The 18592-nt window shown below is 48.1% G+C and overlaps 1 protein-coding gene across 5 annotated transcripts in view; it reads right to left on the bottom strand.

The window, feature by feature from the left end:
- PPP6R2 (protein phosphatase 6 regulatory subunit 2) overlaps positions 1–18592 on the bottom strand; it is a 205691-nt gene that overhangs the window by 67079 nt on the left and 120020 nt on the right. For all 5 annotated transcript variants that reach the window (XM_040413539.1, XM_040413542.1, XM_040413541.1 and 2 more), the window contains exon 17: positions 13168–13225. In XM_040413539.1, the coding sequence (XP_040269473.1) occupies positions 13168–13225 (58 nt within the window). The remainder of the gene's footprint in view (positions 1–13167; positions 13226–18592) is intronic.

Genomic DNA, 18592 nt, shown 5'->3' with positions numbered 1-18592 from the left:
TAGATCTCTGCACAAGGCAGCAGACTATGGCAGCCAGGGCTTCAATAGCGTCCTGGCTGCCATTGTAACCAATCGGAACCCCAGGCTTACACTGCTGGGGCTCCGATCGGAACTGCCACTGCCACCTATGATTATAATACTTTGGGGGGGGGGGGGTGCACTGTGCCACCAATGATTCTACTTTATAATACTGGGGTTGGGGGAGGAAGGGGGGTTCGGTGCACCTGACGGGTTAATAGCGGCGGATCGCAGCGCGCAGTCATAGAGGCTGGGTGCCGGGTATGGGATATGGCCGGCACCCGCATCGCAGCCTGCGTTTGTATTAAGCATAAACTATATTCATTGGTGGCGCAGTGGCCACAGCCCCTTCCCTCCTCCTTGATTCTATCAGCCCATTGGTGGCAGCGGCAGCAGCGGTGCAGGGGGGAGGGACTGCCTCCTCCCCTGTGCTGTTGAGAAGAACATGGCACGCGCTGACAGCAGTTTAATGAGAAAGTGGCAGAGCAGCGCAGGGTCTAGGCACAAATGGCAACAAGACTACAAAGTCTTGTCGCCATTTAGCAATTCTAAGTCGCATTGGCGACCATTTTGGTCGCCATCTAGAGCCCTGCACATTATAAGATCTAATGTCTGGAAGAGCTAATCCGCCTCTTTCTTTAGGGAGCTTAAGCTTATATAGGGATATCCTGCTCCGTTTTGATCTCCATATGAATTTATTAAAGGGATTCTGTCATGAGATTTTACCCCTATAACCTAAACATATGCTCATGTCCGGAGTAATAATAAGAATCCTAAGCTAGCATTATTAAACTTCACTGTGGCTCTATTTGCACAAAAAACAGGTTTTTATAACCTGTCAATCACTCACTTAAGGTGCCCAAGGGGAGGTCCGTTAATACAGGGTGCCCTGCCGCACCCCTCGCCGTCCGGTGACCAGCGCCGCCTTCCTAGCTCAGCGCCGCCTCCGCAAATCCTACCCGTCCCTCTGCCAGATCCCGCGCCTGTGCATTAGGCTCAACCTGATGCGCCGCGGACTCATGGCAGTGGCTTCGTTGAGCGAAGTGTGCATGCGCCAGCCTGATGCGCATGCGCACTTTGCTCAACAAAGCCGCTGCCAGGAGTCCGCGGCGCATCAGGCTGAGCCTAGTGCGCAGGCGCGGGATCTGGCAGAGGAACGGGTAGGATTGCGGAGGCGACGCTGGGCACCAGACGGCGAGGGGTGCGGCCGGGCACCCTGTATTAACGGACCTCCCCTTGGGCACCTTAAGTGAGTGATTGACAGGTTATAAAAACCTGTTTTTTGTGCAAATAGAGCCACAGTGAAGTTTAATAATGCTAGCTTAGGATTCTTATTATTACTCCGGACATGAGCATATGTTTAGGTTATAGGGGTAAAATCTCATGACAGAATCCCTTTAAATTCCTTTTCAAGTAGAGAAATATCAGTATGCTTCAGTAATAGCGGGATAGTCTAAAGTGGGTAGAGCAGTTTTGGGACAGACATCATTTTTAGTAGATGACAGCTACCTAGCATAGATAAGGGTAGGTTTTGCCATTTATTAAGATCTCCCACTATTGATGAGATTATTAGAAGAAAGTTAAGGTTATATATGGTCTCCGGACCCTTTCCAAACATTTTGTGTCCTTTCGGGCGACAGGTATAGTATCTCGCATTTACTTTGAGAACTTGGCTGGCTTCAAAGTAAACCAAAGTATGACAATAAGTCAAATACATGTTGTAGATCTACAAAATCAATTTTTTTTAAGATCTGAAGTCATTTTGAGAAGCTCACATAATATAAACCACCCATAAATACTCCATTTTAGAAACTACACCCCTCAAACTATTTAAAACTGGTTTTAGAAATGGTGTTAACCCTTGAAGTATTCCACAGAAATTAATGCAATATAGAGGTGAAATTTCAAAATTTCCAATTTTTTTGGGCAGATTTTTCATTTTAGTCAATTTTTTTCCTGTAACACATCAAGGGTTAACAACAAAACAAACCTCAATATTTATTACCCCGATTCTGCAGTTTACAGAAACACCCCATATGTGGTCGCATATCACTGTTTGTGCACACGACAGGGCACAGAAGGCAAGGAGCGCCATATGGGTTTTGGAGGGCAGATTTTGCTGGAATGGTCTTAGGGCACTATGTTGCATTTGAATAGACCATGAGGTACCACCCAAAGTGAAAACCCCCAAAAAGTGACCACATTTTGTAAACTAGACCACCCAAGGAATTTTTAAGGGTGTATCGCTCACTTTGACCCAACAGGCGTTTCATAGAATTTATAACCCTTGGCTGTGAAAATGAAAAATTACATTTATTTTTTACAAGAAAATGGTGATTTAGGCCCAAACATTCTTTTTCAAGAAAGATAACAGGAGAATATCCCCGCAAAATTTGTTACCCATTTTCTCCTGAATAAACTAAAACCCCCAACTGTGGTCGTAATCTGTTATTTGGGGATACGCCAGGGCTCAGAAGCAAAGGATCGGCATCTGGATTCTCTAACATAGAATTTTCTGTTGTGGTTTTTTAAAGCAATAACTTTTTTATTTTTTTGTTGACTGAGCTGCGTGATGGCTTATTTATTGTGGGACAAGCTGTAGTTTTAATTGGCACCATTTTGGGGTACATTTTAACTCACAAAAAAAATGAGATTTTTGTAAAACTAACCAGTAAAATCTCTTCCTCGCTCTTCATTGGGGGACACAGAAACAGTGGGAATAGCTATGTCCTCTAGGAGGCATTGACACTAGGAAGAAGCTGTTAGCCCCTCCTATGGCAGCTATACCCCCTCCAGCCTGTCACAAGCAGTAGGAGAAGCAAACCAACCAACGAAAAAAACGTGGAATACCAACAATGCCAAAGGACCCAACGGGGTTCTAACCAGCCACTGCCGCAACTGTGGCCAAACAACAATACTGGGTGGATGCTGTGTCCCCCAATGAAGAGCGAGAAAGAGATTTTACTGGTAAGTTTTACAAAAATCTTGTTTTCTCGCCCATATTCATGGGGGACACAGGAAACGTGGGACGTCCAAAAGCAGTCCACAGGGAGGGAAAAAAACCACAGACCCATGGAAGCAAGCGTCCCTGCAGGCATCTAAGAAACTGCTGCCTGCAAGACCATGCGGCCCGAGGCACAGTCCGCCGATGAAGTATGCACCTGGTAAAATTTTGTGAATGTGTGTAAGGAGGACCTGGTAGCTGCCTTACACAACTGCTTGGCCGAAGCACGATTCCTCCAAGCCCAAGATGCGCCCACCGCTCTGGTGGAGTGAACCGTGACACCTAAGGGCTGAACCCTGCCCCGGGCGCGGTATGCTTCAGCAATTGCAGACCGAATCCAACGTGCGATTGCCACCTTGGAGGCCGCCAATCCCTTGCGAGGACAATCTGGAATGACAAAAAGCGAATCCGTACGCAGGAAGGAACTGGAGGCTGCTAAATAAATCTTCAGGGCCCTGACAACATCCAAATGGTGTAACTCCCATTCCTTAGGGTGTGCAGGAGAGGGACACAGTGTGGGAAGGACAATTTCTTTGTTGATATGGAAGTCAGTGACCACCTTCGGGATAAAGAAAGGAACTGGAAGCTGCTAAATAAATCTTCAGGGCCCTGACAACATCCAAATGGTGTAACTCCCATTCCCTAGGGTGTGCAGGAGAGGGACACAGTGTGGGAAGGACAATTTCTTGGTTGATATGGAAGTCAGTGACCACCTTCGGGAGAAAGGAAGGAACGGTTCGGCAGCGCCACCAATTCGGACACCCGTCTGATGGATGTCATAGCTACAAGAAAAACTACCTTCCAGGACAGGATTCGGAGTGAAATCTCCCGCAAGGGCTCAAAGGGAACTATTCAAAGAACTAAGGGCTAGACCAAGGTCCAACCCTGATTGTAGAAAGGATAGGACCGTGGGGAGAGAAAACCGAAGTGGGGGGATGTTGCGGCTTTCACAGAAGCCCAGGAAGGACCTCCAGGTCTTGTAATTAATCCTGGACGATGCAGGCATCAGAATAGCGGATTCAATAGCCACGCCGTCAAACGAAGAGACCTTAAATGCTGATGGAAGACTAGACCCTGCGAAAGAAGGTCGTCTCTGAGTGGCAGTGACCAAGGGATGTCTCCTAGAAGGAGAACGACGTCGGCGTACCACGCGTGACGGGGCCAATCCCTCGTCGGAATGCTCTCCATCCTGATCTTCCGTAGAACCCTGGGTAGGAGGGGGAAGGGGGAAAACACATAAAGGAGAACCCCTGCCAAGGGGAGATCAGAGCGTCCACGCCGCAAGCTTCCGGATCTCCCTGTTGGTCAGTGAGGGGGGGGGAATCATCCTGCACCTGGAAGGTGTCACGGATGGCAGCAATGAGGCAATCTACAGTGGAGGCCAACCTGGAAGGCTGCTCCGTATTCATGTCCAAATCAGAATTCTCTACCTCCCCTTCAGATGGCACGTCCCCAGGGGAAGAAAAACCTGAGTGAGATCTTACACGGGGTGGAGAGGGAGATGCGTCTGAGGAGGAAACATGTCCTGCTCTAGGACGCTTTTGTGATTGCCTTTAGGGACCATTCACACGTCCGTAATTTGGGTCCGCATTTGTTCCGCAATTTGCGGACCCATACACTTTCAATGGGGCTTGAACGGATGTGAATCCGCATTCGTTTTTTCGGGATCCGCAATTCCGTTCCTGAAAAAAAACAGAACATGTCCTATTCTTGTCCGCAATTGCAGACCGCACATTGCAGGCGTCCGTGTTTTGCGGATCCGCAAAACACTTACGGACGTGTGAGTGGACCCTTACACTGTTGTTTTTTTACACTGTACACTTGATAGGGTAGATTATGTGATATTTTTGTAGATCCGTTCGTTACGGACATAACCATACCAAATATATCTAGTTTTTATTTTTGCATTTTACACAATGGGAACATTTTTTAGAACCAAAAATCATGTTTTTGTGTTGCCATTTTCTTAGAGCCGTATTTTTTTTATTTTTTCTGGCTACGGGTAAGGGCTTGTTTTTTGCGGGATGAGGTGATGTTTTTATTACCATTTTGGGCTACATACAACTTTTTGTTTGATTGATAGTATTTTTTTGTAGGTGAGGTGACAAAAAAAAGCTGTTCTGGTGTAATTTTTATTTGTTTTTATGCCATTCACTTGATGGGGTAGATGTGATATTTTTGTAGAGCCAGTTGTTACGGATGCGGCAATACCAAATGTGTCCCCTTTTTTTAGAAATAAAAATCTTGTTCTTGGTGCAATTTTCTTAGTGCCATATTTATTTATTTTTTCTGACTATAGTCTTGTGGTGGGGGATCATTTTTTGCGAGATTAGGTGACGTTTTTATTGCTACCATTTTGGGGTACATACGACTTTTTGATCGATTAACATTATGTTTTTTAGGAGATAAGGTAACTAAAAAAGCTGTTTTTGTTTATGTATTTTTATTTTTTTACGGCATTCACCTGATGGGGTGGATCATGTGATATCTTTATAGAGACGGCTGTCACGGATGCAGCAATAACAAATATGTCTATTTTATTTCTTTTAACATTTTTTAAATGACTTAGACTACTTTCACACCTGCGTTTAGGTCGGATCCGTCTGGTATGTGCCCAGACGGATCCGCACCTATAATGCAAACGCTTAGATCCGTTCAGAACGGATCCGTTTGCATTACCATGAACAATGATAATGCAAACGGATCCGTTTTGACTTTACATTGAAAGTCAATGGGGGACGGATCCGTTTGAAAATTGAGCCATACTGTGTCAACTTCAAACGGATCCGTCCCCATTGACTTACATTGTAAGTCTGGACGGATCCGTTTGCCTGCGCACGGCCAGGCGGACACCCGAACGCTGCAAGCTGCGTTCAGGTGTCCGCCTGCTGAGCGGAGCGGAGGACAAACGGTGCCAAACTGATGCATTCTGAGCGGATCCGCATCCATTCAGAATGCATTAGGACTGGACGGATCCGTTCGGGGCCGCTTGTGAGAGCCTTCAAACAGAACTCACAAGCGGAGCCCCGAACGCTAGTGTGAAAGTAGCCTTAATTGGGGACATTTTTTTTTTACATGTGAAACTTTTATTTTTTTATAAAACACTTCATTATTTTTATTTTACATTTTGAATCCCTCATAAGGTCATACAAGACCTCTGGGGGATATTTAACTTCACATTTTTTATTTTTTCCCCCACTATTGATTTCTTCTGTAACTGGGGCTGACATAGTAGCCACAGTTACATGGGCAATACACCCCCCCAGAGAGGCTGTACAGCAATACACTATGCTGTATAGCCTCACTGCAGGGCTGATTGTGGTATATGGAAGACCCGGTGGCTCCTGTACTCCCCTGGCCCTGGCGGTCACATGACCACTAGGCCGGGACAGGAAACCGCACATTGCTTCCTGAGCTGTATACACAGCGTTCGTTCAGCGCTGTGTATACAGCGAACTAGAAGGCAGGGACTCACAGGAACAGTCCCTGCATTCTCTCTGGGGTGCCCTGCTGTCACTGACAGCGGGCCCGCTCGGCAGCTGCAATCTCTGAAAGGACATTCTAAAAGATACGATCAGAGATAAACCTGACCGCCCAGGACGTTTATAGTCAATGGGCGGTCGGGAAGTGGTTAAGACAGTCTGACAACCTTCTGTCAGAAGAGTCCAGATTTTACACCATTTGCTATGTACAAGTATATCCAGCATGTAAGCACCCTGACATGGCACTAACCCTAGACAAAGCATGGGAATACTTAGGGTATGTCCAAATTCTCAATACCTGATGGAAAACCTGCATAATTTCCACTACCTGTGAACATAGCCTTGAAGAGGACCTGTCACCAAGAAAATGCAGTGCAATCTGCAGACAGAATGTTATAGAGCAGAAGGAGCTGAGCATATTGGCATATAGTTTTGTTGAAAAATTGGATTTTTTGTACTCACCGTAAAATCCTTTTCTCGTAGTAGGCATTGGGGGACACAGCACCATGGGTATATGTCCAACTACCACTAGGAGGCGACACTAGACATAAAAAAGTGTTGGCTCCTCCCCTTTGGGCTATACCCTCTCCACAGACACTAGGCAGCTCAGTTTGTACCAAAAGCAGTAGGAGAGAGAAGAAAGGCAAGGAACCAACAACTCCCGTACCGGGAAAGATCAAGAGACCAGCCCGGAGAAGCTGAAGTAAAACAACATAGGGAGGGATCTGTGTCCCCCAATGCCTACTACGAGAAAAGGATTTTACGGTGAGTACAAAAAATCCAATTTTCTCGTGCATGGCATTGGGGGACACAGCACCATGGGACGTCCCAAAGCAGTCCCCGAGGGTGGGAAGAACAACCATGCCACCTGTGGGCATACAGGTGCGGGAGAACCATGTGACCCAACAGGAGAAAAGCACGGAATAGGCAGGAAGCCTCATAACAAGGGAGAAACTCCAAGGAGGCCACAGTGACGACTGCCAGCACCCCAGGACAAATGCCTGGGAGAAGGTCCCAAATGCAAGAAGAAGGCAAAGGAACACCCAGCTCAGCCGAAGGCTGGAGGGAAAGTAGGACAGCATCGCGTATCGGATCTACCCAACGTCCCAATTGTCTCAGTCGAAAGCACAAACACCCTGAGGTCAACCCCTGAAGGGCCAGGGGAGCAAGGGAAATTGGAATCACTGAAGGCCAAACGAGAGAGTGAAGCTATAGCAAGGCTCACATGTGAGTGGAGCAGGTCTCCTCTCACCGCAAAGCAGGTGAAAAAGTTAAGCGCCCTATTGAAAGGAAAAGATCCTAAAGGCGCTAAGGGAAACCGCCAACCCCTGGAAGGGGAGGGGGTTGTAGGTAAAAACCAGGAAAAGAGAAAAGACAAGACCTGCATCCCCAACCAGGAGACGAGGAACGAGCCTCTGAAAACAAAATATCGCTGAGAAGCGCAAGACCGGAGAAACTCTGGCGAAACTCATTATCAGGGAAGAAGGGAACCAGATGCAAGCCCAGGAAATCTCAGCAGGGGCACACTGGAGTGAGGGAAGCCATAGCAAGGCTCACATATGAAGGGAGCAGGACTCCCCCCACCGCGAAGCAGGTGATGAAGATAAACGTCCTATTGGAAAGAGAAAACTCCCAAAGGCGCTAAGGAAAACCGCCAACCCTTGGAAAGGGAGGAGGTAGGAAGTAAAGGCCAGGTAAAAAGAAAAAAATAAGAGAAGACCTGCATCCCAAAACCAGGAGACGAGAAACGAGCCCCTGAAAATAAAATAATCGCTGAGAAGCGCAAGACCGGAGAAACTCCGGCCAAATGAAGTATCAGGGAGATGCAGGGCAAGGAAATCTCAGCAGGGATACACTGGACTGAGAGACATGGGAGGAGAAGGAGAGTACTCCCAAAAGTCTAAGGAGGAAGGCTCTACAAACACGAGGGGTCCCTCCCGAAGGATACCATAAGGTGGAAATGCAAACCGTAGCACTAAACCACTCAACACCAGGTACTTGAAGTGGGAGGATGGGAAGACAGACATGAATCCCATGAGGTCCAAAAGGCTATTGGAACCCGCAAGGGGAACAATCAACCCAGGTCCCTTCCCAAACAACGATAATCCTACAGAATCTGAGTGATCAAATGAACGGTGACAGGGACTCCAGAAAGGAGTACCCGCAATGGGCTCACAAGGAACCAGGAACTGAACCACCAGAGGACAACAAAAACCAGAATATCCAAGAAAAAATGAAAAGAACCACCCTATGGGAAGGAATTGGCCATGGACAACTAGCCATTCAAAAAATAGTGGCTAGCAATCAGCATACATTGTCCCGGGGAGGGCAAATACAGCGGCTTGGGTTGTACCACTAAAACAGACGCCCATATGCATAAGGAATGGTGAAGTCGCTATAAAAGAAGCGGGAGTGACTACACGAAATGTAGAAACCAGCTGCGACCGACATACAGAAGGCTCCCAGGGGGAGAGAGTACCGGATGGGCGAGGACAATAACAAGGTCCCAAAGGACTGCCCTCTGTTAGATAGTACAACTAAGCATAGAAATAAGGGAACACCCGGACCCAGAAGGAACTACGGAACCCTGTCCTATGTCAGAGCAATCAGCAGAAAATTCACCTACCAGGCAGGTGTGTGACGCTCAGTGGTTCTGTCCCTGACTCATCAGGGAGGACGTCCAGCGAGGAAATGTCGCTGACCCCAGGAGGATTCCGTGTGGCGGAGGACATCAAGTGATGGCCGAAAAACTACCGCAGCGGCCGGAGCTCAGCAAGCTACGTACCCCAACAAGGAGAAGATCCAGTGGAGATCACTGTACTCCACGAGGAATGGTCCGCCCTGTAATAGGAAACGCGGATACTCCTTTATAATATGTGGAACGCGGAGTGCAGCCGAAAGTAGTATTTGATAAGGATGGTAATAGCAACCCTAGCACAAAAACCAACAACCACCAGGCCATGGTGTAGGGAGCGTGGTTGTATGTGGACCACCCACCAGATCAGAACAGATCAGTCATGTACTGGGTACACCAGAAGTAGAAATAGACCGACAAGGAGGAGGTTGGGCAGGCCCACCCCTGCCAGATATGGCTACCATAATCGAGCTGAACCAGGATGCCGAAAAGGGAAGTAACCAACATCCGCAGCACAGATTAGTGCCCGGGGAAGGAAGCACCGAGTAATACAGAAGCCGTATGGGCCACAGATTGCACCATAGGGCCCAGCACGTGGGTTGAACGGTGACAGGGACACTAAAAATACACGCCGAAAACCGAGGTAAAGTGGCTGCATGTTGCACACAAAGGAGGGTGGAAACATAGCCACAGCATCCAGGAATGCAACCGCATTTGGAGGGTACAGGTCCTCAACCTGTAAGGTAGAAATGAGGCTGTGTAGTGTAGAGATACGACCAGACCGGTGCAATGGGTACAGCATCTGGAGATGGCCGAGGTACTAGGTCTAAGATTAGAGCGATGGGTCCACATGGAGCACCCTAGGACCAGAGAAGTGCAACGGCTGCCACGTTAGCTATGGCACCTATATTTCGCTCGGGAAGGGAAAAATAGGGCCACACGGTACCACAAGGAATGACAGGTGCACACCACAACAAGGTAAGTGCAATGGCAACTGAAGAATGCCCTCTATTTCACCTAAATAGAGGGAAATAGGGCCGCATGGCACACCATAGAGCCCGACAGGTGTAACGGCTGCAGCATCAGAGACGGTGCAGACCTCACCTAAGAAGGGAGTAAGATGGCTGTTTGGTGCACTCTAGATGAGGTTGCAGTGGCAACGGCACTACAAAGTGGCCTCAATATCTCGTCCAGTAAGGGAGCAATAGTGCCGCAAGGTACACTATAAGGCCAAACAGAAGCAACGGCTACAGCTCCTGGAGATAGAGAGGTTAAATAAAAATGAAGGGCACAAGTTGGTAGCCTGGTGCCCACTAGAACCAAACAGAGGCAATTGCACAGCAATTCAGAGTAGCCTCTATATCTCGCCGGAAAGGGAGAAATAGTGCCGCACGGAACAATGTAGCCCGCCAGGGATACTGGATACAGCATCAGGAGATGGTGTAGGGACTCTACCCATGAAGGGGGCAAGGTGGCTGGAAACAGACAGGTGCAATTGCTACAGCAATTGAAGGCGGCCTGTGTATCTCGCCCGGTAGGGGGAAATAGTGCCGCATGGGACACCTAACCAGTCAGCAGGAACTCTACCTATGAAAGTAACAAGGCAGCTGGAAACAGACAGATGTAATCGCCACGGCATAAAGGCCGGCCTGTATTCTCTGGTACAGGCACTACAAAAGAACCCTTAGAGGCCGAGAAGGGGAGCCAACCCTACAAGTGGCGTTTGCCTGAACTATCAGCTTGCCTAGAACATAGCCCCTGGATAGGGGCCAGGAAGGTCTGTCGTGCACAGCCTAGGAGGGCGTACATACCAGAGACACCGCGTAGGTGTCCCAGCTGCTAAGCACGGTGACGGCTGCCTTACCTGTGCGGTAATTACCTGTGCAGGCAGGAGGGCGCCATCTGAAAGTCCACTAGAGGGGCACCAAACCTGGTAGGGTAGGAACCACCATGCACGTTTGACTTGACCACGCAGAGGATTCTGCATGGTGGAAGACCGCCTGATGCTCTGTTCCGAGGGAATCGGTGCAGAGGTGTCCCCAGAGGCAACTGACAGAGAAGGCTTCGTCACCAGCCTCCGGCCTGTCCTGGGGGACCCGAGGATGCCGGGGAGGGGTGGAAGCTAGTTGAGACCACCCAAGGGTGGTCCATGGGCTACTCTTTGCGGGACCCTGTATCTTAGCGTGCGCGTGGCACAGGGGGGGAAGGAGACCGCAATTTGTAGGTAGCGCTCCAGCGAATCCGCCAGGGACTGAAGGATCGCCATGGAGGGAGCCCATTCGCGCGGGAGGGGGCCCTACCACGTGGAAACAACCCGTAGACAACGGACGCACGAAATCGTGGCGATCCGATACGGAGGCCGGGAGAGGAGGGCCCCATAGAGCAGCAGGGCTGACCTATCTAACCCCGGAAACAACATTTCCCAAGAGGTGCTGCAGCAGCTATATAGTAGGCAGGAAACCTCATTCAGGTGGCAGGGCTGCAGCAGAATGCAGCAATGGAGAGGGGAGAGAGGGAAAGGGGCCTGTGGAGCAATCAGCCAGAGGCTGCCTACCGGACCCCAGGAGTTGTGCAGCGCACCGAGCGCAGAAGATGGCGACCGGAGATAGCAGGAGCCGGCGACCGCAGAAAGAAGGAGCCGACAGCCGGAGAAAGAACCGCCTCTCAGAGAGAGAGCAGAGAACCTGGGGCCGGCTTGGCAGGCAGAAGAGGCCCCTCCCAGGCTCCCCCCACGGAGGGGAGGAGATGTGAGAAAGCCCGGGAAGAGAAAAAGTGGGCGGGGAGTTGCGGCCTAGTAGGCCCGAAAAGCCGGGGACTAAAGTAATGGAGCGCGGCCGGGAGCGAACGGCCGCGACCGCGATAGTGCCCCAGAATTGCCGTGACGAACGGCGGCCAGGTGGGGGAGAGAGCTGAGGAAGAGACCCCCAGGGAGAGAAAAAACGGAAGGCCAGGGGCTTCAGGGGCCAGGATACAGTTGAGAGAGAAAACCCACAAGCTATGTAGCAGAGGCTGCTTATCAGAGGCAAGTCATTGTCCCACACAGCAATAAAGCTGTATCATGTATCCGGGAAGGGAACATGAGGGGGGAACGCGTCCAGGCGTGGGAAGGAGGGTGGGATCCCTAATCTAACATACTCACCCTCAGACGTCTTCAGGCGCAGCAGTAACCACCCCCTCGGCGGACTCAACACGGGAACCGTGGGACTGCCGGAATTCCACTGCGGAAGCAGATTTGGGGACTGGGTGGCTGCCAGGTACCTGAGTACGCGCCCGCAGGGGGACAACTAAAGTGGAACACGATGGAGCCACCCCTGCCGCAGGCCGAAACCTGCAGAGAAAGAAAAAATGATTAAAGAAAAAATAAAATAAAAAAGTAGCAGGATGACCTGCACAAAAAAGCAGGTCAGGTCTGCCTCCTATGGACACTAGAACAAAACTGAGCTGCCTAGTGTCTGTGGAGAGGGTATAGCCCAAAGGGGAGGAGCCAACACTTTTTTATGTCTAGTGTCGCCTCCTAGTGGTAGTTGGACATATACCCATGGTGCTGTGTCCCCCAATGCCATGCACGAGAAAGACTTGTAATTTATTCTTTAAAATCTCTGCAATTTATGAGCTCAGTAGCAAAGTAGGCTGTCTTACCAGTAATTGACAGCCTTCTGTATGTACAGAGTTAGCGGTCAGTAACTGATAAGACCACCCACATGGTTGGTGAGCTCAGAAAGAAGAGAGATTTATAGAAATAACTTACTGAACCTTTTCCCACAAGATCACATATCAATCTGCTCAGCTCCTTCTGCTCTATAATATGCTGCCAGGATTTTAATACAGACGGCTTATCCTCACAGCTTCCTGTGCCAAAGCTATTAAAGAACAGGTGATCAGAGGGGGTGCAGGTTGTTGGAACCCCAATAATCAGATAGTTATGGTCTAAGTGCAGCTACATCAATATTAAAATCCTGGAAAACCACTTAAGGCATTTCAATAAATACACAATAATGAATGTGTAATGAACATTCAATGGTACTTACATTTTCATCTTCAGCTTCTATATTAAAATTAATCTCTGTGATCCGATCAAAAGGAGTACTAAAATATAGAAAAAGGGAGTTGCAACTTAAAGATGGCCTTATCAAAAGTATCACACTAGAACTAGATAATGACTGTTGAGAATAATAAAATGATAAAGTGATTTAAGTACGGTAATTCTAAATACTAGACATACCGTAAATGTTATTTTGCAACAGTGGTGAACAGATTATAAAACATTAGAAATAATATAAATATCAATTTTTGCATGGTCCGGATTTTCAAGATAATAGATGGCAAAAACATACAGCTGAAACTTGTGTTTCTGCCATGGAGTTACACGTATAACCTCCACTGATGTTCGAAAAAGGTCACCAGCAGCAATTTTCTGCAGCATGTAGATAGGGAAGAAAATACTCCATTTCACATGTACTGTGGGTATGATTGCCACACATACTGTCCAGATTTAGGAGCGGAATCTGCACTTAAATCCAAACAAAATCCACAATTTGTCAACAAAGGCATATGTGATAAAACGATAAGGACTTGGGGGACTGGGGATAAGCTTCAGTACCAGGAACAGCAACAACTGTATGTATGGCACTGTGCCTGTGTGCACAATAAAGGGGATTCTGGCACAGGAGTGACTCATTGTGCTGAATGATGGCAATCCGGGGAGTCGATCCTCATGATAAAATATGCACACTACATGCCATTGATATTAAACTTTAGAGGACCCTGTGATTTTCCATTTTTGTTTTTTCACTCCCTGCCTTCCAATTGTCCTAACCTTTTTTATTTTTCCATTCACATAGCCTTATGAGGGCTTATTTTTTGTGGAACAAGTTGTACTTTCTAATGGTGCCATTTGCATACAATGTAGTGAGAAGCGGTAAAAAAAAAAATGGGGTGGAATTGGGAAAAACCGCAATTGTGACAAAGGTGTTTTTTTTTTTAAACCGCTCCCTATGCGGTAAAATTGACCTGGTACCTTCATTCTCCAGGTTAGTACCGTTACAATGATACCCCAACTTGAATAAATTTTCTTGCGTTTTAATACTGAAAACAATTATTTTTACCACCTTATTCTGACCCCTATAACTTTTTTGCAGTTATGTGTACAGGGCTGTGTGAGGGCTCATTTTTTGCGGGGCGAGCTTTTCAATGATACCAATTTGAAGTGTGTGTGACTTTTTGATCACTTTTTTTTTATAAAAAGTAGGATTTTTGTCTTACCTGTAAAATCCTTTTCTCGCTGAGTTCATTGGGGGACACAGAAGACTATGAGTATAGCTGCTGCCACTAGGAAGCGACACTAAGAAAAAAAAGTGTTAGCTCCTCCTCTCAGCTATATCCCTCCTGCAGACACTGAGCTAATTAGTTTGTACAAAAGCAGTAGGAACAGCCAGGAGAAGCCAACAGAAAACAATAAAAGGCAAGAAAGGCAAAGATGGGTCCGAATCAAGAACCGGAGAGACCCTTCAAGGAGAGCCAGCAATGTACTTAAGGGGTGGGAGCGGTTTCCCCCAATGAACTCAGCGAGAAAAGGATTTTACAGGTAAGACAAAAATCCTACTTTCTTGCTCGTATCATTGGGGAACACAGAAGACCATGGGACGTTAAAGAGCAGTACCATGGGGAGGGAACAAAACCAGAATCAATCCAAGGCCTGTCATAAGGCCCTGCACAGAATTGCGGGGGGAGGACACACCTAGACCCCTGAAAAAGGAAAGGAAAGCATCTGAATACCTAGACGCCTCTGCTGGGCAGAAGAAGAATAACCCCGGGGACATAAGCCACGGCTTAGGAGACTTCGAAAGAAGTGGAGAGCACACCGAATATCCACAAGATGGACAAGAATGAAAACAGGTCAGGCGCCAGAGCAAATGGCGCGACTACGGAATATACCGGAGAGAGAAAACATAGCCTGGGCCCAGAAGACTTCTAAGGAAGATGATACCCAAAGGACCAGCACCCCAGGAAAAGACCCCCCCTAGAGTGATCAACAGTCACGACATGGCATGAGAAGATAACAAACTGAAAATGGTGTCTGGATGCCAAGGGCCAGAGAACTGCAGACATGACAAACCTGCCCCCCCCCCCCCCCCGGGGGAAAAAGTAGATGGGTCAGAAGGTGACAACCCCCACTCTACCCACTCTATACCAGGCTGTCAAAGGAGAAGACCACTCCTGCAGAACCATTAACAAATCAGTGCTAGAGAACCTGTCAGGCATGACTATGGCCCATAAGAAAAGAATATCGAAGGACAGAAGAGACACAATTGGAACAAGGCAGTGGAACTGACCCCAAAAAAACAAAAAAAATTGGGGAGTAACCTGGTAGGAAAAGAGTGTCCTGCAGGATCAAAAAAACATCCCATTTAGACCAACGGCCAAGGGGTTTGTCTCATAAGAATGTTCCCTAAGGAGAATGACAATGTGGTAAGCAGAGACATGGAGAAAGGGACCTTAAGCTCCATAACAAGAGAAGAGAGAAGCCGTCTAAAACCTATGGAAGGCTGCCTAAACTGGAAGACCTAACCGGAAGCTAAAGAAAAAGTACTGTACAGAGGCCAAGGGAACAGGTAGAAGCAATGTACATGTCTGAAAACATAAAAGATGCGTAAACCCATCAGACATTATCGACCGCCATTGAGGAACAATTCCGCCTAAAGAGGAAGAAAAGGAGGCTATGAGATGAATGTACAAAACGGCCAGATCGGAACCAGATATGGGATAAATACTGCGCCCGGAAGGTAGTGCGGACTTCGAAAGCTACAAAGACCCAGAAAAAAAAGGTAACAGAACTATACTACCCGCGCAGATACTCCACAGCAGAAAGGGGGCCTACAAGAACCCAACGGCTATGGAAACTGGCCAAGCAAGCAGAAACAATATCTGGGGAAGTGCAACTACTCACCTTGCGGAAGGGGAGAAGTAGAAGAGGCTGATACAGATCAGTAGAGAACTAGTGTAAGTGGTGATAACAAGGACAGTACGACCGCTGTACTCGGTGAAGCAAACTGGATAAGTGCATACCCAAACTTCCACAAGGAGGGAACGCGGATGCTGTCACCGTAGCAGATGGTAGAGGCTATGCACGACATGTGAAGAGAACAAGGCGCTTAACCAGCGCCACAGAAATCAGTAGGTTATACCAGGTACAGAAAACCGCACTAGTGCCTACAAGCAGTGAGCAAACCCGACACCTGTAGCATGGCTTGGTATGGGCATTTGACCAGTGCCATAAGGAATAAGTGAACCTATCAGCCACCACCTCAGGAACACCATACTTACCATGCCTGATAAATGTGTTGCAGAAAACCGCACGAAATGCCAGGGTCAATACCCCACATGGAGGAAGGGGATGCGGCAAGAACCTCCGGTGTCGCGCCCACTGACAATGCGTCCTGTAAGCCAGAACCAGCGACTGTCGGCATTTGAAGGAAGAACGCAAAAACTCCCCCTGGAAAGGGGTAACAAAGTAGTAGCCACAGAACAGGAGTAGCCCAAAAATCTACGGCCAGCGCAAAGACTGCCCCATAGGGGGAGGCCATACCAGCACCCATGGCATCTCCAGAGGGGAGACTCCACCTGAAAATGAGGTCAAACCGCAGAAGACAACATGAACTGTTTGTAGCGCAATACTCCACTGGGGAAGGAAGAAAACTGGCAAGCAGTGCAGACGTTCCACCTACTGAAGGAGTGTGGACAACGAGAGTGCAAAGGTAAAGCAACAAAATTAGAATGCTCCGCATGGGGACTCAAGGCACTAGGAGAGGCATGTCGTGGGTCAACACCCTGGAAAGACAGAGGCTACCACGTAGGCGCCCGACCCCAATCCATACAACGACTACCTGAGGAAAAGGATAGTGTGAAAGTAGTCACCTATCCCGTAGTACTGCCAAAATACCGCCTACGACGGGGGGTAAGGCGATTGTCTGTGTCTAGCAAGAAGACCGCCCTTGGAACGGAATGGAAAGCGACAAGGGGATAATGTGATAGGGCGGAAGATTCCAGAGGTAGTGGGAAAAAAGGGGAGCCCGACAAGATGTACAGTATCCACTGGTAGAACAAGTACCACTGGTTGTGGAACTACCCCGCCGATGGAAGGAGGGTAATGCTATAGGATCTTGCAGTATGCAGGTGTGGGACCCATCTCCACCTAAGAAAGGCGGATAATGTAACAGGATAAACAGTTTCCAGTGGTAGTGAAGTTACTACGCTGACAGAAAGAGGGAAACCCGACAGATGTACAGGGGCCACTGGTAGTGCAGGCACTACTGATTGTGCAACTACTCCGACAATAGAAGGAGGGTAATGCAACAGGATCTAAAGTATGCCATTGTGGTGCAACTAGTCCACCTATGGTCTCCGGTGGAAGTGAAATTACTCTGCCTAAGGAAGGAGAGTAATGCTACAGTCTGTATAGGATCCAGTGGTAGCGCAATTACTCCATGGAATAAGGATAATGTCACAGAATGTACAGTACCCAGTGGAAGTGTAAATACACCCACTATGGAAGGAGGGCAATGCTACCGGGAATATATGATCCAGTGGTAGTGCCAATACTCCGCCTATGGAAGGAGGGAAATGGTACAGGACGTACAGTATCCAGTGGTATTACTAGTACTCAGTCTATAAAAGGAGAGTAATGTGACAGGCTGTACAGTATCCAGTGGTGAAGTAAATACTCCGCCTATGGAAAGAGGCCATGCTATCGGATGCATAGGGTCCCATGTGCAAATACCCTGCATATGAAGAAAGAGCAATGATACAGAATGAATAGGATCCAGTGGTAGTGCAAGTATTATTCCATCTAAGAAAGGAGAGTAATACTACTGTACAGGCTGTACAGTATCCAGTGGTAGTGCAAGTATTCCATCTAAGAAAGGAGGGTAATACTACAAGCTGTACAGTATACAGAGGAAGTGGAATTACTCCGCCTAAGGAAGGCGGGCAATGCTACAGGCTGTACAGTATCCAGTAGTAGTGCAAGTACTCCACCTATGAAGGAGGGTAATGCTACAGGTCGGACAGTATCCAGAGGTAGTGCAAGTACTCTGCCTATGAAGGATAGTAATGATGCAGGCTGTACAGTATACCGTGGTAGTGCAAGTACTCCGCCTAAGAAAGGAGGGTAATGCGACAGACTGTACAGTATCCATTGATAGTGCAAGTACTCCACCTATGGAAGGGGGTAATGCCACAGGCTGTACAGAATCCAGTGGAAGTGCAATTACTCCGCCTATGGAAGGGGGTAATGCTACAGGATGTACAGTATCCTAGTCGTAAGTAGCTAGCGGTAGGGCAAGCACGTCGCCTATCCATTACTCCACTGGCTCCGCTGTAGAGAGGACACAGTGTAAACCTGAACGTGGGGCACTACAAGCACTAACATAACAAGCTGGTCACACACTGCTATAA

The sequence above is a fragment of the Bufo bufo genome, chromosome 1, assembly GCF_905171765.1.
Source record: "Bufo bufo chromosome 1, aBufBuf1.1, whole genome shotgun sequence".
NCBI lineage: Eukaryota > Metazoa > Chordata > Amphibia > Anura > Bufonidae > Bufo > Bufo bufo.
Note: the sequence above shows the minus strand (reverse complement) of the source record. Positions and strands in the feature narration are given on the sequence as shown.